At 27.5% G+C, this 27625-nt stretch overlaps 1 protein-coding gene across 2 annotated transcripts; it reads left to right on the top strand.

The window, feature by feature from the left end:
• The first annotated feature begins 440 nt into the window (after positions 1 to 440).
• Positions 441 to 21131, top strand: LOC100161743. 2 transcript variants are annotated; one of them, XM_029488196.1, is made up of 6 exons: positions 441 to 581; positions 14806 to 14999; positions 18189 to 18281; positions 18329 to 18508; positions 18764 to 18949; positions 20892 to 21131. In XM_029488196.1, the coding sequence occupies exons 2-6, from the start codon at positions 14806 to 14808 to the stop codon at positions 21070 to 21072; spliced, it is 834 nt and encodes a 277-aa protein (XP_029344056.1). In that variant the 5' UTR covers positions 441 to 581; the 3' UTR covers positions 21073 to 21131. The 2 variants fall into 2 exon arrangements, with proteins under 2 accessions (XP_029344056.1, XP_001947495.2); XM_001947460.5 differs by having other exon boundaries at positions 442 to 581; positions 18347 to 18508.
• The last annotated feature ends 6494 nt before the right edge of the window (positions 21132 to 27625 follow it).

The following is a 27625-nucleotide window of genomic DNA, read 5'->3' as shown; positions in this document are numbered from 1 at the left end:
TAATAATATGATTTTGCATAAAAAAAAATGTAATTAATATAAAATTGTAGTATTAAATCAAATTAAGAGTTGTGGTTTTAAAAACCGTTTTTATTTGTATGAATGATTGAAAATTGCTGACATGGATGTGCCCAACCACATAATATTGTGTAAATACAACAAACAGCTGGCATAAAGTATAATATTATTAAGAATTAAACATTTTATTGTGTAGATAGTAGATAATTCCTTAATAATCTTTATAATTTATATGAGTACTAAATAGTAAATTCATACTTAGGTATATATGAACACCAAAACACTAATGTGTATTTATTTTTGTAGATTTTGGCGCAGAGACGAGGTGAAAGTTCAAATACACTGGACGTGCTACTCTTGCCGACGTATTACCTAACATATAATGGTCTGTTTCTGTGATATTGCTGTAAAGGTGTATTATAGGATCCTTCGAGTTAGTATGCATGCGATGTCTTTAGAGGTGTTTTCGCGTTGCGCCCACTCCGCTGTCTTATAGAAAATTCAGATATTATTTTTATGCGTTCCATTTTGTTAGCATGTTCAATTAACAATGAAAACCAGACGTGAGTATATTATACGCATTTATTATTATAAATACCTACATTTGTATATATTTTTTTAAAAGGCTACCTATAGCTTGGTTTAATTTTACTATTGTTTTTTTTTTTTATTTATGAATTTTGTATGTTTATTTTGTAAAAATGAATACCTACTCATGAAACGTTTTTAAGATCATAAATTATCTGGGTAAAACTTTTTTTTATTTTTTGCAATTTTGCAACAATGAATAATAAAACAGGCTGAAATATGTTTTGTTTTAAATTTTGGATCAATAAAATACAATAAATGAGGCGGTCGTAAATTCTGTTAGGTCGCAACAAAATAATATTTGAATGATACTGGGAATAATAATGTGTTAACTAATTTATATTTGCATATAATATATTATATACAAAATACATCATTATTTACAGAGCGCACATGTATATATCGATAGCTAAATAATAACTATTAAATACAAGTACTCATGTTGGAACTTATCGAAACGGAATAGGATACCTAGATTCTATGTTAACTATCATTAGCTATAATACTACCTATGACATTATTCATAAAATATCATGCGTTGCTTAATTTAATATATGATTAACATAATATTATAATGGAAAATGTTGAATAACTAGTAGCTTCAGTACCTCGGATAATTTAAATATTCAAATACAATTATTATTGTATTTTCGTGTTTATGTGTTGTAATTGTAGTTATTTTAATTTAAAATATCACCTAACGTAGTACCTCCACTGGGAGACTTCTACGATCTGTTGTATCTACTTTGTTACTTCTAATATTCTTCAATTGTTCTTATTGTTCCTCGTGTAACAGATTGAATAAAACATTTAATAAACAAAAAAAAAATATCACGAGTTATACCTAATATTGTTATCACAGTTTATATTTTCATGGCTTGTAATTTATTGTCATAGACAGTCAACTGATAAACTACTAAATATAAGATACGTGTATAAAACATAATAGAAAACGTAAATATAATGTTTATAAAAATTGACTTAATATTTAAAAATTATAAAATTTACGGGTATACCTACCGCGTGTCCGCTAAAACTGGGTACACTCTATAACTCAGTTACCTACCTTCATTACTCAGTTCTCTATATTATACTATATCGTATGTACATATTTTAGAATTATGTCTGTGGGAGATTAAAGATCCAATATTTGCCCATAAATTTAATTATACAGTGTACCCTGTTTTCGCAGACACACGGTATATTTATTGTATTTTAATATTCAATATTTTTTTTATAAGATTATACATGGGACAATGAAAAAATTTAAAAAAAAAACAAAATGTTTACGAAATTATTTTAGAAGTTGCCATAATAATAGCTTAGTAAAATAATATTTGAGATACTAAATTATAATACAACGGTAATCCCATTATTATTATATGAGAATTATTTTATATTCTGAACTGGGCGATGAGAGTATTGATTTTGGTATGGTGTGTGTTCATTTTCTGTTTTGTCATCACGTTTTGGAGCAGTAAAAATACTTCGATTTTCAACTTAAATGGCAGTTTCTGGAATATTTTCCTCTACTTTTCAACATTACAGGGAAAAACAAAAATAAAATATTAAGAAAACGTGAGTTCTTACACAAAACCTGTTTTTGACAAAAAACATTTTATTTTATTGTTATAAATCAACTGTAGAGACAAGTGTTGATTAAAAATACATGAGAACGACTTTTTTTTACAATCATTAGAAGTTCAAATTAGAACTCAGATATTAGATACCTATTTAAACGAAGAATAACGTTTTTAGTTATTTTGTTGTAATTCAGTAATATTATTCGCGGGGACTTAAAACTTTTACGTATTTCCTTATTAGTTATTACCTATATATTATATTATAATATACATAATGCAATTTTCAAAATATTTAGATTGATTTTAAACTATTTGCCAATTCATGCCACGAACCTTTTCTTCATACCATTCAATGTTAAGTCGGTATATTGTCTCAAAATTTAATGATAATAATATTATGATATAAATTTAAATTTTAAACTATTGTAATACCTAATACAATTAAATAATAATAAAAAAATGCATTTGGCAAAAATTAATTCAACCTACCATAATATGACTATTAATTAATACTTAAATAAATTATAAAATACTTTAATATTATGATCAATATAAATAGGTTAGGTTACAAAATTGATATTAGGGCTTAGGAACCTTATATAGACATTTTCAAATTTTTTTTTCATATACATAAATAGATTTTTTTTTTAAACTCAAATATCTAGGTACCTATAACTAAAACAAAAACAAAAATAATTTGAAAATTATGTAATTTCTAAATATTTTATGATTTTATGAATAATTAAAGTCTTTATAAGTTATAGCATTTGAATTAATACAAAGAAATAAAAGTGTTAATTGCGTAATCACTCTGCTGTAAATTAAGTGTTGAGTGTACCTTGACATTTTTTTAGTAATAATATTTGAGAAACTCACTCAATCGTAAGTATATAGTTATTACTTATTTTGAATGGACCTAACTATTTTTCTTATTGTTGAGTAATGGTTAGGTTATATTTGAATTCAATGATAAATCGATTCTTAACGAAGAAAACAAATGTAAGCAGCGATTATACTTAGCGTTCATAACCGCACATCTTACACCTTTCAATACCACACACATTTATTCTATTGTTAAAAAGGGAAATTTGAAAGGTCGATACAGTTCAAAACCACACACATTTGATTGACAGTTAAAAATTAAACATATTTTATTGTTATTAAAAAAATAATTTAGTATTAATTAAAAATAATTTCTTTTAATTCTGAATTAATTTTATGTTTTTCGTGGTCATGTTCACATTCATTCTGTCTAATGAATACATTTGTCATTTACAGTTGAATTTGTCATCACCATAACACTACATAACTTATTATTGCAACGCCAAACTAAGTCCCCGGAATTTTTATTTGTACGAAAAAGTCGATATGTATTTTTTTGGTAAATTATTGATTGTGCACCTTTATTATTTGTTTACACTTTTATCACGTCATCCATTATACGAATTCGATGTTAAATTGACGTAGGCACTATAAATGTACATGAAGTCGAAAAGAGGCGCAATCACACTAAATGTTGTTAACTTATTAGGTAGGTAATCACTAATATTTGGAAAATAAAAACCATAATCGTATCTTATCTGATGAAATGAGATACGTGTAGTTATAGCAATCGGCGTATAATCCCGATAGGTTTTATTTTAATGATTTTGTGATCTTGATATGATTAACAGGTGTGCCGTGTGCGGTACTAAACGATAATGTTATTTTAGATAAATGTATACGTTATTGATATACCTATATATCAATGTGGGTGGTATTGAACAATTTGATTTGGGGAAAATATGCGGGGTTAAGGTATAAAAGTGTACGGTTTTGAACGACGACCTTTTTTTGAAAGTGTGCGGTTATGAACGACGCCCAATGTAAGTATCAGGATTAATTTTTATTATTGTTAGGTATTTTCTTTTTATTGCTAAAAATATTGCATGTAACTTACAAGTTGAAACTGACGTGTAGAATGGTGTAAATAGGTTCCTGGTATACCTAAATAGCATACAATTAGTCTAATTATTTCGACAATCCTATTATACGAAATGGTAAAAAGTTTCAGATCGCTGTGTTTTCTTGTTTTGTATTTATTTTTTTGAATTGCAAGAAAATGATTAAAATAAATTGAAGACAAATTGTTATTTTTTTAATTAAATTAAAAAAAAAAATTATGCTGACTTACCTATATATTTTAAACATATTTAATTTGTATAAGAAGTAAGAAAACTTATGAGAAACATTGTATCAAATGTTCAATCTATTGAACATTCTATGAAATACGTATACACAATTTAGACATTAGTCGTATACCTAAATACAATGTTGTATACTGACATACTGTATAAATATGAAAATACAAAATATGATTCTAAATAGTGACTTTATTGCGGTTAAGTGATGGGTAGTAGCTAGATTACCTACTATATATCATATAAACTATATATTTATTTATTATAATATTTGTGTATATGGATTGGACGCCATCGTACTTGGGATGGGTAGGGAAGCGGGCTGAGTATTTAAGTTATTTCGGTATTCAAGTTTAACTGTAATTTTGCTCAATCGCCCCAAGCGCCCAGCTACCATTAGTGCGTATACTGCGTGTATAGTAATATTATAGTATTATACATTTCATGATTCTTAGTCGCTTCCGAACGCGTTCATGGTCTTGGACCCACGTAAAATCCTCATTCACAGCATCTTATTGACTGGCATGCATCGTATCATATTGGTTAGCAGCGGGGTCACACACACATAAGTGATATCGGGGTTTATGGTTTCAATGCACGATCTCGCTAATAACTCGTGCGTCTGATAATCGTTTATTGCTTTTTGGATAACGATAGATACCTGGTAATTACGGCGCTGTAGTTCTATTGCAGCGTCTCCGTCGTCATTGTCGTCTGCAGACTGCAGTACCTACGGTCACACTGGCCTTCATTCGCGTTCTCTAAAGCGCATTGCGCACAGTACGCACTGCAGTGCAAAGTTCTTGTTCACAAAATATAATGCGTGTGGCGTGACATCAATGGAAAATGATTCATAATTCATCCTATGTTTATTCTCATTCGAAGACCTCTAAACGACGTATATGTGTTAAACAGTAGGCACATTGCACAATTTAATATTGTGTTAGATTTTTTTCGAAAAATTCATTTCACAATTCCCAATCATTACCATGTCGGTCGGCAGCCAGTAATCGTGTGAGTAAAAGTGTAAAACCAGAGCGCTCTGTCCAATGATTCACCTAGAGCACTCCGTCATCGTGTGCGATACAGTTCCCGAAAAGCGTTTTGAAATCGATGACGTGTCGCACGTATATAATTGTTATAATATTGTTATTATGCATGAGGTGGTGACATAATTCAGCTGGTACGGTCTTCTTCATCGTAGTTTGCCAGGTGAAATCCTCTAAAACCGGATTTGTAAAAAAAAATTATTCTCCACGCATTTGAGAGTCACAACACACACGCACACACACACACACATACACACACCAGGCTGACACGGATATGCATGTCGCGCTGAAAAAGACGTCTGCAATTCCGGTATGTGCGTATACTCCGACACGGCGACACTATACACGATTCCTTGCGTAACGCGTTTCTTGTATTACCTATAATATTATACGGGATTACTCGGGATTGACAACCAGGAACTGGAGCTATATAGAAATCGGGGAAATCTTTCAACAGGACTCGCCATCGAGGTACCTCGTGTAAAACAAAATTATAGGAGATTAACGAAAAAAAGCTGATTTGAATCGGCGGCTGTCTGCTACTGCAACAGTCATAATATTAATGAGTATATATACCAATATATTATATATTCGTATAAAGAAATCTACAAACTATTAATGATATAATATGTGATAGTGTGATGATGGAACGTATCGGAACAGGATTTCGATGTGTAATACGCACTGTGCATGGAACGTATATAAACCGGTCGGATTGAAATAATAATATTGTGATTTTTATTTTTTTCGTGATTATCTTTTGTGCCCAAATCAAATATAACTGTCGGCACGATCTTAACGGTGGTGCCGTATTCTTATTTTATTAATATACGCGAAGACGTTTGCCAACAGAAATAACATGCACAAAAGTCTTTTACATTATATGTATCTCAAGTCCACTGAGTAAGCCAATCTATCCAACGAATTAAATTACAACGTGTGACCTAATAATTCACGATAATATTATATTATTATATACCAATCAGAGAGGGAATTTTTACACACACACACGCACAATCGTATACATTGTTTTTGGCGTGAGAAAGAATCGTGTAATAATTCATAGTTATAATTGCTATTATATTTTACTATTATATTTTACTATTATTATTATGTGTATTATAATATTATTACGCGGTCGCATTCGCGTGAAGACGACAACGGCGGTGGCAATGACTGAAGGCATGAGTTTTGACGACTACGGCCTTGACTCAGTAAAATCTTTTCGTGATTGACGAGACGGACTAAAGGCGAAAGTTCTTTATTAATTATATATTATAATAGTGATAAAAAAAACAAACATCGCATTGTACGCGTTCCCCGAGTGTATAATATACGAACGATAATAATTAATATACGCACCAACGCACGTCCAGTAAATATTGCATGTATTATTACTTATTACTTATTAGTTATTATATTATAATATGTATTTACGATTGGATCATCCAGTGAATTATATAGCGCAACCGTATACTGAACATATGCTATGTCTTGCTACCCATTCCCAAACGGATTAATGCATACTGTAACGGTCTGTTGTTTAATTTTTTTTAAAGTTAATTAGCTTTTAGATTTTGAGCAGATCGAGAGACTTATACATTATATTATAAAGTTCTACATTAATATATGCATTTTTTTAATAGAGTTTTTACTTAAAATATTTATATATGTGTATGTATGAAATAATATTATAAATGTTTACTGTTTATTTTGAGTAAACCATGCAAAAAATCTAATTGTTTTTTTACACCAAAAATAATGTGTCAGTAGAGTTTAGACACACGAATATTTTCATAAAAGATACATATTTAATATATTCATAATTCTATGACTCTTTTCTGCAGGCAGAATATATAATTGCTTTGTTATAAACTTATATATATATAGGTAAGCATTAATAACTAAAAACTAATAATTCATTGATCATTCATATACTATATATAAAACATATTGTATAATGTATATATTTTAATAATTAATAATCGTCCATTATATTAAATAATTTATATTTGTTTAGGGAAAATTTGTACATATTATTTTTTTGGGGGATATAATATATCATAATATTTATTATTTAAATACCTATACCTATAATTGCCGTAAGAAAAAAAATTTGAATTCTCAATGTTTAACATAATATAGTACCTATATTACCAACATTATTAATAGTAATATAAAATATCGAAATCATCTATTCATACATTTATTTTGTTGGGGGTATTAAGATGCACCTATGAGTGATACATCTGTAGATAAAATATAGTTTAGCACGTTAGCCTTGTACCTGTGTCCTATAGTTTATAGTATCTAAATAATGATTTTCAGTTCTCAAGATTTGAGTTAAGGTCATAGAGCCCAGTTTGTCTTGAGCATTACAATATTTACTTTTTAAGTTTAATTTGGTTTAGTCATTAGTAACTAGTAAGTATACCTATATAATACCACTAAATACCATTTGATAAATTTCACAGTTTGCCCGCCAAAAATCTCACAAGAAATTGTATTAGAGACTTATGAGAAGCTAATATAAATAATTATAAAAAAGTTATATGTATGTTTAGCTAAAGTTTTTATGTACATGTTTCTTTACAGTTATTTAACTTTGTTAATAGATAAATTAGTTGTTCTAACCACATTATATCTGACATGAATAAAAAGTAAATTTGTGAAGCAAATAGTATTATATTTACGATTTATTATTATTATTAAATGTGGGGTGGATATTTATTCTATAGAATTAATGAATTAAATTGTATTAAAAAATATTTGAAATAAAAACCAAATTTCTTTGATAAATAACTAGCCAGGTGTTGTTGAAGTCCAGCTAACTAGCAAAAACCATTAAATGCACCTGGGGAGTCGCAACAAACCGTTTCAGGCCAATAACTCCATTCAAATAATACATATCTACCTATATAGATATATTACGTAGAGTTTTCATTGTATTTTGTATTGTGCGCTATAAACTATAGATATTGTGAACATTATTTTTATTTTTAACTATAATTGGCACAACTTTAAACATTTTTAAATCTCACTGAAAGATCATATTATTTTTCAATGAATTGATTGTTTCGTTAATAATATACAGCAATCAGCAATACACATTCAAATTATATGACCTCTTTTTAATACTATCAAAACTAGACGAATCTGCAGTACATTATCTGTATTAAAAAAATAAGAAAAAAAGGTTACAAGGTTTCGAAAGTAATTTTCTGCTAGGTATTTCAATATTATTTGAATGCTGAGACATATCTCTCAAGAATTTAAAATTGTAGGTATATAGTTAAGGAAATGCAATCTGATGACGATATTTTGGTGAATGTCTTCATAAATAGAAAACCAATAAAAACACTGTAGAACAATAGCCATAATTAAACATAAACAAGGTGATGGGGAAAAACCAATTTGCGTTAGGTATTACATTCACCTTGGAAGCTTGGATACATAAATAGTGTCATAGTGACTTAGATTTGTAGACACCAGATAGTTTTATATAATGGAACTATTGAGTACTAGATGTAGTCTGATGTACAAATATATTTTACGGATTATAATAATAAAGTCATGTTATTTGATAAAGAGGAACTATTAACTGTTATGTATGATTTAAGTATTGCAGCGTTATAATGAAGTATGAACAAAAAAACTAGTCCTCCAATAGGTGTAATTATGTCATGATGACCATAAACCATATAGACATTGAAATTAGTTTAATTGTCACGGTATTGGCTATATTTTCATTACATCCTATACAAAATAGGTAAAGTAGCTAATACGTCATATTAGTATAAGTGTATAATTTATTAACTGACTATTAGTCACTAACAGTTTTCAATACTATAAGTTTCAATATGTTAGCAATTAGGTTAAAATTTTGTTCTTCGGGTACATGTACATAATAGATTGGAATATAAGTAATTTTCAGTTTCCTATACATAATAGACTGTTAATGTTCAAGATTATATTAAAATAATTGAATAATATAGGTGTACATGTACCATACAGGTACAAGCATTTTTTGTATAAGTCTATATTAAACCATATAATATATAATATATACAGCCATACAAGCACTAATACTATGAATTGGTATGATAAGTATATATGTGTACCTGGTAAAATAAATTCAAAGCTATAGAAAACAAACAATTTAATTCAAATTGTTTTGAAAGTTTTTCCCGTGTTGTGTATAATATAATAATAGAAAAGACAAAAGTACTGTATTCACGCCGTGCTTATAATAATTTATCCATTTTTCATGCTCAAAAATGTTATGTACCTACGACATCTCTAAACACAAAACTTATCGTATTTTTTAATTTACAATATAAGCTTCTAGTTGACCCTGTGCACTTCGTTGCCCGTTAAAAATGCAAACTTTATATGATTCAAACTTTGTTCAATTCGTTATTTAATATTCGGTGTGACGGTGATAAAAACTTAAAAATGTTCTTATATTTCTATTATAAACTGTAACTAATGAGAACAATTTTTTATAAACAAAATAAATTTCGATTTCCAACTATCACCTTGAATTTCAAAATACTAGTGCCAGTAGCACTTTAAAATACGAATTTTGCTTAAGTACACTTACATGGTGGTACCGTGAAAATGTCAAGCCTCAAGATATAATTTTACACGTTAATGCTATTGTGTCTGAATAATATTTTGATGGCATATTCATATTAGTACAGACATTTTATATAGAATAATTATATAATATATTAATAGGTATGTATAGAATTCCCACAGAAAATAACATAATTTTTACACTAGGAAAGTAAACAAATTATACAAGATAGAGAATCGACAATGTTCATGTTTTCGTGGGAATAAAATCGTGACATTTGTGTATAGCATACAAATAGTTTATACCATAAAATATTCATTAATTGCAGATGTACATCTGACGCATACCTTTTAAGTAAATCACTCAAGCTCACGTGCTTCTAATGCGAAGCGCCTTAAAGTCTCTCACGCCCTTTCTCATTATAGAGCTAAACATTTTACTTATTGTGCACCCAAGTACAGATTGTAAGCATTTATTTTAATAAACGATTTAAAAAAAAGTTTTTAGGCAGGAATTAAATATTCAACCATACTGAGAATCATTTTAATTTCTGAATAGATTTGTTTAGTAAATTGTTTAATTGCTTCTATATGTAATCTATACAGGTTTTAAAATTATTAATTAGTAAATTATACAATTTTCATAAGCTTTGTCAGTTAAATAGTTTTGATTGTATCAGTTTTAAAATTGTATAGTGTTTAACTAATTAATATTTATTACGATTCTCGGACTATATTATTGAATAATGCATTATTTCATAATTCATTAATCTGAGTGCCGAGCCCATTTATAAAAACTGTTCACAATAATATTATGCTCACCCACAGACGATTGTTACATTAGATCAAATATTAAAAGAAATCGGATTGGTTTGAAGAGACACCTACAAATTAAAATTATTACATTAAGCTCTAATATTGTACTATAACAGTGTATTGTTTAGTATTGGTAAACATTTTGCTAATAATTATTCGTATAAAAATAGAAAGTAAAAAAAAAGATTATAAACTTATAACCTTGGTATACTTAGATCAGTTAAAATAATAATTCGGAGAAAGTTTTAATAGGTATATCAATTGAATAATAATATTATTAGGTTTGTATTAAATCAAAGACATGAGTTTTGTTGTGTTTCATTCAATGGTAATATATTTGTGACATGTATGAATTTGGAAAATAATTTTAAATAGTTGATAAAAACAAAAATATTATCAACCAATAAGGCTATAACTGATATTTTTGTGTGCATTTTTGAAAAAAAAAATTATAAAATGATATAATATTGTTTTGTATATTTCATTTGTTTCATTCTATGTGATATATTAAATCATTTACAGGATTCGTTGACATGCAAATTACGTTCATTAACATATTAGATTAGTTTTTACGTCTTGGTTAATGTGTATCTAATATTCTTCACTTACTTTAGTTATTTATAATTGAATACTAGCTTAAAAAAACTCATCATTTTAGTTGAGTGGCTAAGGTAACATTCATAAATGTTGGATTTATACCAATAGCTTGGAAATCATATGATTTATTTTAGTTAGGTATAGGCTTATAACATTAAAAAAAATGCATTAATGTAAAATATAAATTATAGCAAATTAAGATAACCTTTTTTTATATATTTTATAATAAAACTAATGAACTAGGTATCTAGATTGGTAAACGGACGTTTCGCCCCCGTCGTTTCGTCCCCGGCAATTATTGAGATAGGACGTTTCGTCCCGGAGATTTATTAGCCATAGGACGTTTGGTCCCCGGCATACTTTGATAATCTATATGCGTTAATTTTTAATGAACAATTTAATCTTTAAATGACAATACTACAAACTATACAAATACATAATCACAATTGTATTAAGTCAACACAAAATGTAGTAAAAATTAATAAATTAAAATTAAATAGGTACTATAATATTAAGATAAATTATATATTTATTTTTAGGTCAACTGACTTATGTTTTTTAAATAGTATAAAAGGTCATTATCATCGTTATATTGAAATCCCGTGCAATATGATATTGCAATTTCTTTTCCTTAAAACTAACTATTTTCGGTATATTTATTATTTCATTTTGTTATTAATTTTTAATTTTTAATTTTAATTAATTTTTAATTACTCAAATACTCTTAAAATAATGTAGTTAAATAATTATATAATATTACATTGTTATAATGTTAAAGTAAAACCATGACGGCATGGTATTTTTATTTAACAAGAATAATTATAAGTAGAAACAAATTAAGAATTAAAAGAATAAAAAAAAGTATTAAATAAAATATTTGAATAATTTTACTCAAATACTTTACAACACTTTATATTAGACATTAGAGAATTGTTCATTAAAAATGTATGCAATTAGATTATCAAAGTATGTCGGGGACCAAACGTCCTATGGCTAATAACTCTCCGGGACGAAACGTCCTATTTCAATAATTGCCGGGGACGAAACGTCCGTGGACTGGTTTTTTTGACGGGGACGAAACGGTGGGGGCGAAACGTCCGCGATTCATCTAGATTATATTTGTTTGGATTACTCTTTTTCACTTCTGGTTTTATTTTACATTTTAAAATTTAAAAAGGTGGGTAAGTGGATGTCGCTCTGCTGTACAGTAGGTTACAAGTGGGTCACTGTATAGTAGATAGTATTAAATTTGAATTCAATGATATAATATCACTGTATAAGAAAAACGATTCTGAGCAGAGACATACCTATTATAGGTATACTTATCTATAGTATTAAAAAAAAATTGATCTATAATAGGTATCAATAATAAATTCCAAATTAATCATATCACAATATCCATTAGGTAACGCGTTATACATCAACAACAAACCGTGGTACTATCATAGATATATAATAGTATACTTTAGAAGTTTCAAGTACCCACAAATAATATTATACAATCACAACAAAATAACTAAAATAGTTATTCCAGGTTTTTTAATATGTAATTTCGTCCAAATTTGAACTTAAAATGACTATAAAAATAAACTGTGCTTATGTATTTCTTAGCATTTTTGGTAACAGAATTAACTACTTACGTGGAATCTTGTTTTAAATTTTCAATTCTTTAGATAGGTATAAAAATTGAACATTTTATAAATTTTTAACTACAAAATAATTATTCAATTTTAAATTTGATAAATTTTGTCAAAATTTCAACTTCAAATGCTTATAATAAATAATTGTGCCAATGTATTTTTAATATTTTTCATCTGCTATTGTAACAATGTATCAGGAGCCTTGTATTAATTTTTACACTTTTTGGCCCAATAGATAAAACTTTATTGATATTTATAGAAAAAAAAAACTAAAAAAATTGAAAACTTACAATGTCCGTTAGGCTAGACTCAAAAAGAGTCAAATTATTTTCAAAATTTTATCGTATATAGAAAATGCTATTATATAAACATTCAGTGAAATTTTCAAGTTTCTAAAAAAAATATGAATTTCAAACGCTCATAAAAATTTAATTTGAGTTTCTTATAGAAATGTTTTTTTTGATAAAGGTAGATTATTTTATAAAGAATCTTGTATTACATTTTAAAATCTTAGTTCTAAAAAGAAAAATTTTTACGAATCATTAATTCAAAATAATTTTCTAATTTTCGTGATTTTTACATTTTTCATTTTTCAAATGTCATTGTATCAATATTAAATTTTAGTATTACAGTAACAGTGTAACAGTATTAAAATTTTCAAGTAATTTGACTCAACAAATAAAGTTTTATTGACATTCATAGAAATAAAAACTAATTAAATTGGAAACTGAAATTGTCCGTAAACAGCTCAAAACAAATCAAAATATTTTGAAAATTTTATCATGTATATAAAATGGAAATATAAACAACCAGTGAAAATTTCATGTATCTACGGTTATTTGTTTTAAAGTTACACCAAAAACCAAAATCGATTTTCTCGAAAACAGCTTTTGCGTAAAAATTCCCGTTTTTCCTTAATTTTTCTTTTGTTTTTCACAGCGCTTTTGAAAACTATTGGAAAAATTTTACTTTTGACCCCCCCGAAGTACCAACTAGATTCACTTTCCTATCAGAAAAGGTACTGTTGAAGAAAATCCAAGCACTTTTACTGTCCTAAAAGGTGATGACAGACACAAAAAAAATTAAAAAAAAACATATATCATTGTAAAATCAATACATTCATCGTTCCACTCAGAATCTAAAATATTCTAATGTTGTTTTTAAATAGGTACACTTTACATATTATACCTATATCTGTAAAAGGTCTTATTGATAACAATTTCTGATTTGTATACACAAAGTAACGTATTATATTAATAATTCAAAATATTGTTTTTGCAATTAAATTGAAAATATTAAGTTTATTATTTTTTGTTTAAAAACGTGTTTATAATTATATCGTACCAGTCTGACGGAGTCACGGAGACATATTTATTTTAGTAGGTATTAGCCATTAGGCGTATAAATGTTTGATAAAAGATTTATAACATTATGCTATTAGGTATATTATAGCGTTAGACTGTAAAAAGAAGATTACCTACTATAAATTACATTTTAATATACACAACTAGGTATCATTTATTATAATATAAATTAATTTTTTCTGAGGGCTTTTAAAATGTATTATTTGTGCTTACCAAAAAACAATTCCATTAATAATATTGCTATCTATATAGTATATTATAATGATAATATTATGTTGTTAATCGTTTTATTTTCACATTTTCATCTTTTTAAATGGGTTTTATCGATTATAATATTATATATTATGAATACCATAAACTATATTAAATGTATAACTGTCGATTGTTTGCAGATGGTTAGCGAGTGGTGGACGCTGATGGTGTTGATGTTGTCTGTAGTCTACGGACACGCGCCTTGTCAACACTCATACGGCGGGTGTAGATACAACGAGCCCTTCGTTCCCGCGCCTGCCGGCCAAGTCCCCAGGTGCGTTCGGAATTATCACGGTGACGTCACATTTTGTGAAACCATCGACAGATATCCAGAGTAAGTAGTTTCCAAAACACGTAGTACAAACCCTGAACGTAGCTGATTGCAGCAGAGCTCACACAAATAATATTTTATTATAATATTGTACGTCCGTACCTATAATATAACTGTGTAAAGTATTAAATTGGTGTGGGAGATTTTAAAAATAAATATAAGTAATATTATAAATAATATTATAAATAATTATAGTACATTTTATTTACATTATTGGAACAATACGATCAATAATATAACTTAAACATTTACGTTAGTATAGACTTACCGACTAATCGATGATCATTATTATATATACATAATTAAATACATATTAAACCTCGTATTAAACAGGTAGTATAATAGCATATATAAGAGTATAACACATAATCCGGAATCCGGATATACTATGCACATACATAAATAAAATATTATGGTGTCTGTATTTATGTTTGTTATATTGAATAGCTAATATAAATAATCGTATGTTACAGAGAACTGATAATTTACCCGATTGTAAAATGTGACAAGAACTTAAAATCTTTTTTGTAATGAAGAAAAACTTATCGGCAAAATTCTGTTTTCACATACTTTTAGCTACCTACTTATTTTTTATTTAATTGTTAATATGAAATACCATATACGTATATTGGGGAGTAAAAACATAATATCTAACTATAATATCGTTTCATTATATTATAATGGTCGAACAATGATATTACTTATTACATTGAACTATACACTCTGTACTATAGTATTAAACAAAATCAATTGTAGTTTCAAACTCACATCGAAATATCGAATGTCTGAACTTTTATGTGGGTGTTATATAAGTTTTCCATTTTTCATACTATATAAAAGGTTTGGTCCTTGTGTGTCATATCCTAGTAGTCTTTTCGGTTTGTACAGTAAATTAATTTACACTTGTTAATATAATAGGTATTTTTAAAACTTAAAATTCTAAGTCTAGATTACAAATGAATTTATATAATATATTATGATATATCTGGTTTTCTGAATTTTCTAATTTCCAGATAAAAACCTTATCAATTTTTAGGCCGGTGGGGATTGGTCTGTAACAGGCAACATGGAAAATAATATATAAATGTAAAATGATACACAGCTTGCCCGTACAGCTTATATTAATTTCTATCATGAATAGGTAGGATACAATCTTAGATAAAGAATAAGTTTCCACTGTTGCTTCTTATTATTTATGTTAAAGTATGACATTTTGATCATAGGCGCAATTCGGGTTAAATGTATGGGGGTGTTAGACTTATGTCGACTAAAGTGATAAGTGGGGGCTTTGCTGCCATACCCTTCTATATTCATACACCTTAATTTTAATCTTAATATAAAAAATTGCCTATAACTTACATATAATACATTAATATCTATATTATTATTCTGATAGGTACCATGATAAATACCTATGTATTATTATTATTATTATTGTTATTATAAAAATGAAAAGGTCTTATAAATAAATTTATCCAAATACCTATGTCATAATATTACACTCATTAAAAATTCGATGATTTAATCAAACATGTAGGGGAGCTAATATGAATTTTGGGGGTTCTAAGCACCCCAAGTACCCCCGAAATTGTGCCTACGATTTTGATGCAGAAAACTCCCGCAGATCCCACAGTTGTACCATTTTTAGTGACGCACCGGCTATTCCAAACTGTAACAATTTTATATTTGTACCCACTGCTCTATTAAACCTATAGTCACCATAGGTGCCAGATATTTGAATTTAATGAACCAAAGCCATTAATATAAAATCTATCATAAATAATCTATATATAAAAATGAGTGTACATTTTGAATACATTTTATAACTCAAGATCCACCAAACCGATTTCAATAAAAATTTTAGGGCATATTAAGATTGATATGTAGATGGTTTCTGTGAAGTTTGTACGCTGTGTGATAAGTGGTTTCGGAGTTATGGCTTCTTAAGTGTACACCTGGTGACATGGCCAAAAACAACAGGTTAAGATGCGGATTAAAATAATAATAGTGTATTGTATGTTGATTGGTATTGGTTACGGGCACCTTTGTTGATTTGTATTATCATTTGTTGTCAATATATTATATATCTCTTCTAACTATATAAATGTGAAATGAAAATCTTTGTACAGGGTCAGCTCTGGAACTACTTATCAGATCTTCTTGATTTTTTTTAAACGAAAGAGTATATCACGGAGAAGGTTATTATGAAACAAAATTTTAGGAAAATCCACCAGAAAAGTAGGAAATCCGGATGTCAAAAATACAACAGTGACGCAACCGGTTAGGTTAGGATTTTGTATTAATTGATTATATTAATCCATCATAGGTAGAATACGACAAACTTGATATAACTTTGGTACTTTAGAGTTAAATCATACACTTACGTACAAACTAGGGGTCCGCGATCTACCGCGGGTAGATTGCCTACCTGATAATATACTGCTGAGAGTCAGAATTTTTATTCCGGACAACGGAAAAGTCAAGATTAATTTTAAACACCATACACCGAATATTAAATAACGAATTGAACAAAGTTTGAGTCATATAGAGTTAGTACATTTAATGGGCAACGAAGTGTACATATTCAGCTAGTTGTTAATAATTATTAATAATCATACTGTCGTCTATCAATGCCAGAAAAACAGAATTATAAAGCCAGTTACAGTTAGTCAAAACACTATAGTTTGTAATGCATCCTTAGTAAGTAAGTGATAAATATTCACAATTTTAATTTAAGTACGCAGACTTGTACAGGTATGTGAAAAGAAAATTATTTAAGCTTTAAAGCCCAATATAATAAAAATTTGGTCATTGCAATCAAGCAATAGAAACAATAAATACAACTTCAAAAAACCATAAGTACTATAAATATACCTACCTATTTCTATTCAGTATTTCAAATAAATGTTCAATACAAATAACGTAACTAAAAACTTGACACGATATCTTCGCCTGTTTTTTTGAAATTATTCCAATCAGCAATCAGTTATCCGTTTGGCTGCAACTACCATCTGGTAGTTAAATCAAATATCAACGTTAACTTTGAACGGAACTCAGCCAAACTCGTTGTGCCATTATATTATAATGAACTGTGATTTAGCTGAGTTATAAATTATAATATTTGCACATAAATAAATATGGTGTCGGTTTTTATGCTTATAATATTAAATACTAAATATTAATATGTTACAGACAGTTGATAAGTTACCTGGTTATAAAATCGGACAAGAACTTTAAATCTTTTTTTAACGAAGAAAAACTTTTCGACAGACCTTATTATCAAAAGTAACTATTATAAATAAGTTTTTCAAACGTTCAAACTTATATAAAAGTTTGATTTTTGATTTCAGTCAGAATAATAATAACTATAATAACGGTTATGGCGATTACCATGATTATCAAAACGATACTCAAGACGAATTTGTTGGCTATCCGGATAGAACGTACGTTTTACCTCAGGTGTCCTTAACAGAGTCTCCGATCATAGACCAAAATCGACATTTAAATATCAAGTAAGACATTAATCATATGTATTAGATTCTAAGGTAAAAATACTATAATTTAAAACCACAAAAGAAGAGGAGTCTAAAAACTTTTTATTTTAATATATTTTTTTAGATTCAGATATAATAATTTTGTTTGATTTTCAAAATATTAGTCACATTGATAAGGCAAAAATATCCCTAATATTGTATCTAAGAGATCAAAAATAATACACTATATTAATAACTAAAAAAAAAAATGACTGGCTTGTTGTGATTTTTAAGTACCAATCATGGAGGTGTATATAATAGAAGAAAAAGACAAGACGACGTTCAATTATGCCAAGTTAAAACCAACAACATATTTCCTAAAGCAGCATTAAACATTCAAGGTGAATGGAAATATGTAGTTAATATGGTACGCACCTCGTCTGATATGTATACACAATCCATAAGGTCGGAAATCTGCGCGTAAGTTTAATATTTTTTTAGTAAATTCTTATAATATTATTAATGTGAAGACTGGTATCATATCTTCACATTGGCGTACGCATGTTTGCCTATAATTAACGCCGTTTGATTATTTATAAAGTTGTGAATAATTCAATGACTTAATTTATTACTGTATATTATCTAGTTTTTAATTTTACATTAAAATGTATTGTTACACATTCAAGTTAAATGTTTAACTAGTTTAATTTACAGTTGAAATAATTTAGCTTTTCTCAATTGATTTTAAAAACATTTTGAAATTTTTCGTTTATACGTAAATATTACATATCAGTATAAAATAAAAATAATCCAATACAAAAACATAAATATTTCTGTTCTTTTTCTCGATAACATAATTTTGTCCATATTCATATATTTTATTAAGTTGTAAATTATATATTATGCGAATTGCAATTATAAATGTTTTTAAAAAATTAATCATTTTAAATTATATATTGACAATTGTTATGTTTTAATGTTATATAACTTATATTATTCAATTGCCTAAAAAACCTAACCTATATGATCTAAAAAAATATATTTGTTAAATTATTAATTTGAGATGAGTATAGTTTAAATTAGTAAATAATAGTAAAGTAAAAGTAAAAGGGTATACAGTGTACATTATGATAAAAGTTCAATAAGACTATTTTTTATAATTTATAAATTAGAAACTAAAAAGACACATTCACTCTTTATGTCATTTACATACTAATTTAAAAAAAATAGATTAACTTTTTTAAATTGAGTTAAGTTAATATTTTTTTCTATATTAACTTTTAACTTATCGAGTTAAATTTATAATTTGGTAACTGTTAACTTTTAACTTATCGATATTGTGATCTCTTAACTTAACTTAACTTGAGTTAATTATTTTCATTAACTTGCTCACCTTTGGCCCTTATACAGTTATACAACAATAATATTAATTAATATGTATTGCATACTTATACCTAATTGGCTAATTGCAAGTTATGAAATATTTTTTAGTTTATATAAATTCAAATTAAATAAAGCATAATTTAATATGAGACAATACATAAAATTGATTTTTCACAAAAATACAGTGCTCATAACAGTCATGACATTTTATTACCAATTCTAAAACGAAATGTTAATATTAATATTATTTGATTACTTTAAATCTTTTAACCAATATTATAAATAAAATATGAAGTTTTATATGAAACCATAAAAGTATTTTGTTTTAACAAAATGACAAATCCTTCTTTATAAAAAAAGATACCATTGCATTGTATATATGTATAAACATTTTGCATGCAATTAATATTACTAATATAATAAATGTCAATTAAAATGTATAAACAACTGCGAACAATAATTAAAATAAATGAAACATTTTCATTATAATTAATAAATATTAGTTATTTGTTTAAATATAAATATCAAACAAAAACATAACATACAATGATACAAACTTGGGTAAAATAATAAAGTAAAGTGTTCAACAATATACGATTGACAATAAAAATATCCAAATGTAGTTATAAATAGTTATTCGATTTTTTTCCACCAGAAAATTTCGTCTAAAATATTAAATCCGTGAAAAATAAATTTTTTCGGATAACATTCTTTTTTTGAAAGAATAATTATTATAACAATTGATATTATTTGTTTACAAAATATTGTTTGGAATCAATAGCACTATTTAGTATTTATCAATGTTTGTTTTTTTAATTACATAAAAGTCACCATGTCAATTGCATAGATACGACTAAAACGATTTTATAAAAATCAATTATAAAGTTTGTTTTTTTCAATAGTACTTGCATGAACCAATTTGTGAGGGTAAACGATTATCCTTTTCATTTCTGCTTGTGGATATTATTATTTTATAATTTATATATTTACTATATAATTGTGATACTCGGTACAATAAAATAAATATTATTATTTCTAGAGAGCCTGATCAGCCGTGCAACGGAATTTGCGATACACCTCTTGGTTTTAGTACGTCGTGTAAACAGAAATTCGTCCAAAAACGGTTGGTAGCATTGCAAGGGACCGGAGATAATTTGTACGTGGACGTTTTTTGGTTTCCACATTGCTGCTCTTGTAACATAGCCAGGGTTGAACAATAGTAATAAAAAAAAATACCTATAATTTATGTTTTGCAACTGGCGTTTTTCTTCTAGGAAAACACCTCAACAAATATATGATTTCTTTTACTGCATTAAGTAGGTATACTTAATAATATGTAGAATATAAGATAATATATATAAGTATAAAATAGTTTTTTGTTTGGAAAGCCAATATTTTATTACGATAGGTAGGTACTATAATATGTTATATTATGAATGCTATTTAATGGTAGTCACGGAATATTCAAATGATTAATATTTACTTGTAGTTATTTCAACCGTAATTAAACATGTTATGTATTATTTACGACTTGTATTTTTTTTTTGTAAACAGATATTTTTAATGTTTCATTTATAATTTATAATACTTTATAATACTACTTTACTACATTTTTTTTTTTTTTTAATGGATGAATTGTTTTAGTAGTTTTAATATTGACGATGATGTAAAAACTAAAAATTATGTTTTACAGAAACACAAATTAAATAATATTATATAATAAATAATGATAATAGTTGAAATAGGGGTAATTATATTTACAATAAGTTAAATAATGTTAAATATAATGTTCACATTTTTTGGAGCATAAAAAAATATACATTATAAAATATAAACAGTTTTATATTAGATAAAAAAATATTTATTTAAATATGTATATTTTTAATTATCTTCTTAATGAATTATTTATTTGTAAGGTATTAATTAGTTAGCTATAAATATAATACTTAATATTTGTACTATTTTATATTGATAAATTACTGATATAAAATCATTATTTCAATTTATGTAATTACTATGAAGTAACCTGAAGAAAATAAATTCTCGTTCAAATATACGATTATTATTATTTTTTTACTGATCATTCTTGTAAAAATATATTACTATACATATTTTATGAACTCTTCGTTTTTAACATATCTTGTTGTAACTTCGGTTTATCAATCTTTCAGACCCGGTATTTTTTTTCGAGTATGAAACCGTGTGAAAATGAGAGATTATTTCTAAAGTGAACCTGAGTTAAATCTCATGATATCGTTAAAAGGTGAATTTTCATTCACTGTCTACTTAGCAAAAAAAAAAAAAAATCCCAAATATAATGTAACTGCATACTGCTATAATTTCTTAAGAAACTGATTTCTATTGATTATTGACAACATTATTAACAAGTAATAATAATTATAATTATAATTTAAAAACTTTTTATTTGTTAATTAATCCAAAAAATGAAAGTAAGTCGTTGAATTTATAATTAGCTAGTTATAAAATATGTTTTTCTTTTGAAACTTGATATACTGTTCAAAATTTGGATATTGAGTAAAGAGTAAAATGCACATCAAAATAATTAAGTATTTCATTTTTTTATATATTGATAGATAACTAAATAATAAATATTGTATTACCACGATGTATTAAAAAAAAAAGTAATGGTCTTAAACATACTATATGATGTATTAATGCGTGCAATTATCGAATAATTGGTATGAACAGCATATTGTAATACAATATAATATTATATATCATCATTAGTTGTTACTTGTTATAAAATTTTTAATTACAGCCGATGGAGTTTTATTTCGCACATGTGTTGGCGGATTCTTAATAATATTTTGGCAACCGTCGAAATATTGAATTAACGGAAAAAAATAATTGTAATGATAAATGTATACAATGAATTATAAACTTTGCTCGATTCACAATAATAGTGACTTTATACAGACTACAGAGTCGATATAGTGTAATTAAATTAGTGGCTTACACAATTAAAGGACACATGAATACGGACAGAAGGACATTAATAATTTTAGTTTGTATAATAATGTTACATACTAAACATGACAGCAAATATCAACCCTTTACCTTCACATATATATTATATACATATTATTATAGTATGTATTATGTTGTAAATCATGTATAACGAATTTTTCATGGGAAACTCGAAAAACACATTCTACGCAAATGTGACTGGGTCTGTGTGTATAATAATACTATTATATATTTATATATAATATAATATATATGAGTGTACAACTCATCCGCCTCTGAATTCACGAACGAGAGAGACGAACGCACATTTCGATGAATATTTAATCACTGCATGTAGCTTTTTTTTTGTTGTACCTTTATAATATAGTTACTAATTAGACTATAGACAAAAACAAATATTAGATTACTAAATGGTTTCTGTATACTGTAGAATATATCTTGAAGAAAATCTAAGTTTAGTATATTATGGTAGTTTGTCCGTTATCATTTGTCTCCGGAAACAATGTCTATTTTGGTTGTATGATTCTAGATATTTGGTTTTAAAAGGATCCGATTTATTTTTTGTGGATGTCATAATGTTTTGAAACATTAGAAAATAGAATTAACAGGAATCTTTTCGCAAAACTAGTTTTTGTCGAAATTGATTTTTTTTAAAATATTTTTATACCTAGCTCAAAAATCAATCACTGTAATCATAAACTATCTATCATAATTGACTTAGTTAATTATATAATTTTTAACTAGTAATATTATATTAATTCATTTTTCTATTAGTACCTAGTATTGTAATTTTAAAGTAATTTTAGCTCAATGCATCGCTTATACCTATATAATAGATATAATATATTAATGATATTAATTTAAGTCAATACAGGTACAAATATTTTGAGAATTTCATTGTGCTTAGAAAATAAAAATATTTTAAGTCCCTGTGATTTATATATTTTTAATTAGATACTAACAACGTTATAACTAAAATCGTTATTTTCGTTTAAAAGTCAAATTTTGTGAAAATTATAGCATAAAATATCTATAAATAAAAATAGTGTACCTATATGATTTTTCTATATACTTAGAAGTTAAAATCCTGTAAAAATATTTTTTGAAGAATCTTATGTTAAATTTTAAAACTAAACATTAAAAAATGTACCTATCGATATTTATTATTTATAAAAAATAAATTTCAAATGTTTATAAATAGCTCAAAATGATCCAAAATATTTTGTAAATTAAATCATATCTAGGAAATTTTAATTTAAATATTAATTGGTGAAATGTTCAAGTTTATATAAACACTACGGTTGGTGACCGGTGGACTCTATATCATAATCCGTATTCTGTTTTTTCACACGGACACCGTATGTCGTCTTGCAAAATTTGATCGACCGTTTCAGACATAATTCATTTTTGAATTGCAAAAAAATCGATTTTGTTGTAAATTGGTTTTGCGTAAAATTCTCCGTTATAGTGTAATTTTGTTTTGTTTATCCAAGATATTTTTAAAAAGGTGTAGGTATTAGGCATTTTCTACTTTTGCATAACTATATCATTGCAAAACTAATACATTTATTGCACCGCTCAAATTCTAAAACTATATTTCAAATGTATATATTTGGTGCTTTTTAAATAATATTTAAAATATATATTAGGTTATCTGATTTCTTAAGAGGATTCTGAACCCGCGTGTGATGTCTTCGTCTTACAACAGCGTCTTGATCATTTTGATAAGCAAACTGTATGTTTAGTATGATTTCGACTATTAATAGCTGAAAAAACTTACGATATATGACAGACAATTTTATAAATTTAATTAATTTTATGTTAATACACATCAAACACGGTATAGTGCACTGGCGACAGAACATATTCTCCTCCTTTTATTGTAAATGTTAATTTTATTGAAGCCTATAAGATGCCATAGAACCTAGATAATATATTCTTAGCTTTAAATTTGATGATGGGTGTTTCACTCAAATATTAAAGTTATCAACAACATAAAACATTGTACCGGAATTTTTAAGTCGGAAGCTACACAGCGGTTTCGGCATTCTCTTAATCTGAAATAATAATTTAAAAACACATCAAAAACAAAATTACCCACCAGCAGTGTTGTCATCTACTACGGAAAAACTAAAATTAAAATATTGTTATTGCCTCTTTACCTAATGATTTGTAGATATCAAAATATAATAACGGTGGTTAACGAGTGTTGCGTCTAGTAGGTATATTATCATTTATCACCTAGTCAGATGTAATATGGTGATGTTTATATTTTATAACAATAATAAAATATTTCGTACAGTTCAATTATAAACGAGTTTGCAAAAGTTATAAATTGTGATCTCAGTGATCATTGACAAATGATAAACAACCAATATTTGATAAAAAGTTTTTTATAATACTGAAGAAAATTAAAATTTGTGAAAAATATCCTAAAAATTACATTATTGTCAAATTTGTTAATAAATTCAAAATAAAAACTTTACTTATTAAAGTAATCAGTATCACCAGATACACAATTTCCGCTTATAGGGATATAAATACTAGAAAAGAAAGACTTTGCAAATCTTAATCCCAGTTCTAAAATTAAATATTGTCTATATTAATAGTTGTATTCTACATAGTTTAATTAATTCTATTACTAAATGTATTTAAATTAGTACTATAAGGTATGAGTTATAAATAGTTCGTAGTTTTTTTATATTTTTAATATATTTTATATAAAATTGAGTTTTAAATTAATTTTTATCACACTAAAATATGCTTGGAAAACGTTTATTAGAGTTAAAAAAATAGTCATTGTATTTGTAATATTGAATCCATTGCGTACCTACTACCTATACATTCATAACTTCCGTTATTAAATATTGAACGTGAAAATTCGTGGTAAAAAAGTGGAATATTTATTAAAAAGTTTCATTAAAACGAGTATATATATATGACACGGTGAAATTTAATTTAAGAGGCTGTATTTTATAAGTAATGATTTTTAGGTGTTTAAAAAACAGTTATTAAATAATAGGTACACTGGAAAAAGAATAAATTAATAACGAATATTTATGGTTCTATATATACAGATGTGTATAGGGATGCAGGCAAAACTCGATGGACGTTTTTAGTGACTCCCAAAGGAGTCGACGGCGAACAGTTGTGTTTTTACAACTCAGTTTTGATATAGTGTATGTAGAAGGTACTATGTACAATATCGCACCCTTAGTACAGAACTGCCACAACTCAAAATATATATTTACGAAAAAATTCAATTTTAAAATTGAATCTACTCTTTGTTTTTAAGGAACAAGGAACAGAATAAATTCCTTTTTTAAAAAAAGAACGAGGAACCGAACGAATTCCTTTTTTTAAGGAACTTGCCAAGCACTGAAAAAAATATACAACTTTTATACACCATAAAGTATAATGTCAAAATATGACTGTATAGATATTATTGTTTTATAATCATTGTAAGAACGAATAAATTCAATAGTGACACAAAATTTGTAGTGTGCTGGCGATGATGTTGGTATTATTAGGCGTATTTTTTTAAAAACCATAAAAGTTATAGTTATTGAGTTTTGGCAGTCTCGTATATACAAAAGGTTCAATATATTGTTCTCGACATTTATTTACGTCATTGCTTGTTTTCTATTCTACACGTGAACGAGGCGACGATTTCGCGGAGTAAATAGTTTGAGATATTATGTCTATCGTCTGGTACACTGCGATATTATAATACTCCATTTACCTACTCGAAATCGTACGTCCAGCTCATACCTAATAATATTATAATATGCAGTACGCCATGGTAAATTCTGGTGACGAGCACACGCTAGCTGCAACAGACGATTGTATATTTAATTGTTTTTTGACCCTCCTCCTCCTCACCTCTACACGCCTTCGTGTATTACACTGCACGAAACTTTATAAGTCCGTCCGTCGTCGGGCCTTTTGTTCGCCGCACAAACTGGTTTTGTACTCCGATTAAAAGCAATATTAATAATTAAAACAGAAAAAAAAATAACAATAAATAAATGGACGGCCTGACATATACGCGTATTATAATATATGATATGTATATATAGTATATACCATGGCTGAAGTGGTAAATAGTTTTGCGCGGGGGTACACAAAAGGGACGACGGCGGTGGGCGGGTGGGGGTAAGGTTCTGGTGCGTTATACGCGCATAAATACGCGGTATTGCATCACGTCGGCAGCAATGAAGACGGCATTAGGCAGAGGCTCACAGTGACCGCGTGCGTGCGTGGTGGTGCGATGTCGACGACGGCTGCACGCGGTGGTGTACAGCTGCCACCCCGTCAGCGCGTTGGCGGGGGCACCTGGTAGGGGGATGTCGCCGCTGCCGCGGTTCCCCCCACCAATAGAGGCGGCGGCCGCAACGGGACGCGACGACGAACCGATATTGCGCGTGGTGGTGGTGGTGGTGGTACATCGCCGGCGCGAAAAAATAATAAATATATGTATAATATATATATTATAATAACAATATAATATTATAATATTATAATGTTATATAGAAAACCTACCCCTCTAGCGGACCGGCCGACAACTACATCTCCGTACCGCTTCGTAAGCGCGCGGTGGGCCGTCGCCGTCATGAGCGCCGTCTGCGGCGTGCGTATGCGCGCGCCGAACGTTATATTATTATTATTATTATGTACCCTGTGTGCAATGTGCGTCGTGCGTGATGCGTGTGCGCGTGTGCGTGTGAGTTAACGTGTGTGTGTGTGTGTGTGTGTGTGTGTGTGTGTGTGTGAGTGCGTGGTGCC

Source organism: Acyrthosiphon pisum, chromosome A1 (genome assembly GCF_005508785.2).
Source record: "Acyrthosiphon pisum isolate AL4f chromosome A1, pea_aphid_22Mar2018_4r6ur, whole genome shotgun sequence".
NCBI classification, from domain to species: domain Eukaryota; kingdom Metazoa; phylum Arthropoda; class Insecta; order Hemiptera; family Aphididae; genus Acyrthosiphon; species Acyrthosiphon pisum.
Note: the sequence above shows the minus strand (reverse complement) of the source record. Positions and strands in the feature narration are given on the sequence as shown.

Bases quoted from the DNA above. Each gene is read 5' to 3' on its own strand.
- LOC100161743 (XM_029488196.1), top strand. From the start codon at position 14,806: ATGGTTAGCGAGTGGTGGACGCTGATGGTGTTGATGTTGTCTGTAGTC. The intron at 15,000-18,188 runs GTAAGTAGTTTC...AATATGTTACAG, and splicing joins ACCATCGACAGATATCCAGA to ACAGTTGATAAGTTACCTGG. The intron at 18,950-20,891 runs GTAAGTTTAATA...TATTATTTCTAG, and splicing joins ATAAGGTCGGAAATCTGCGC to AGAGCCTGATCAGCCGTGCA.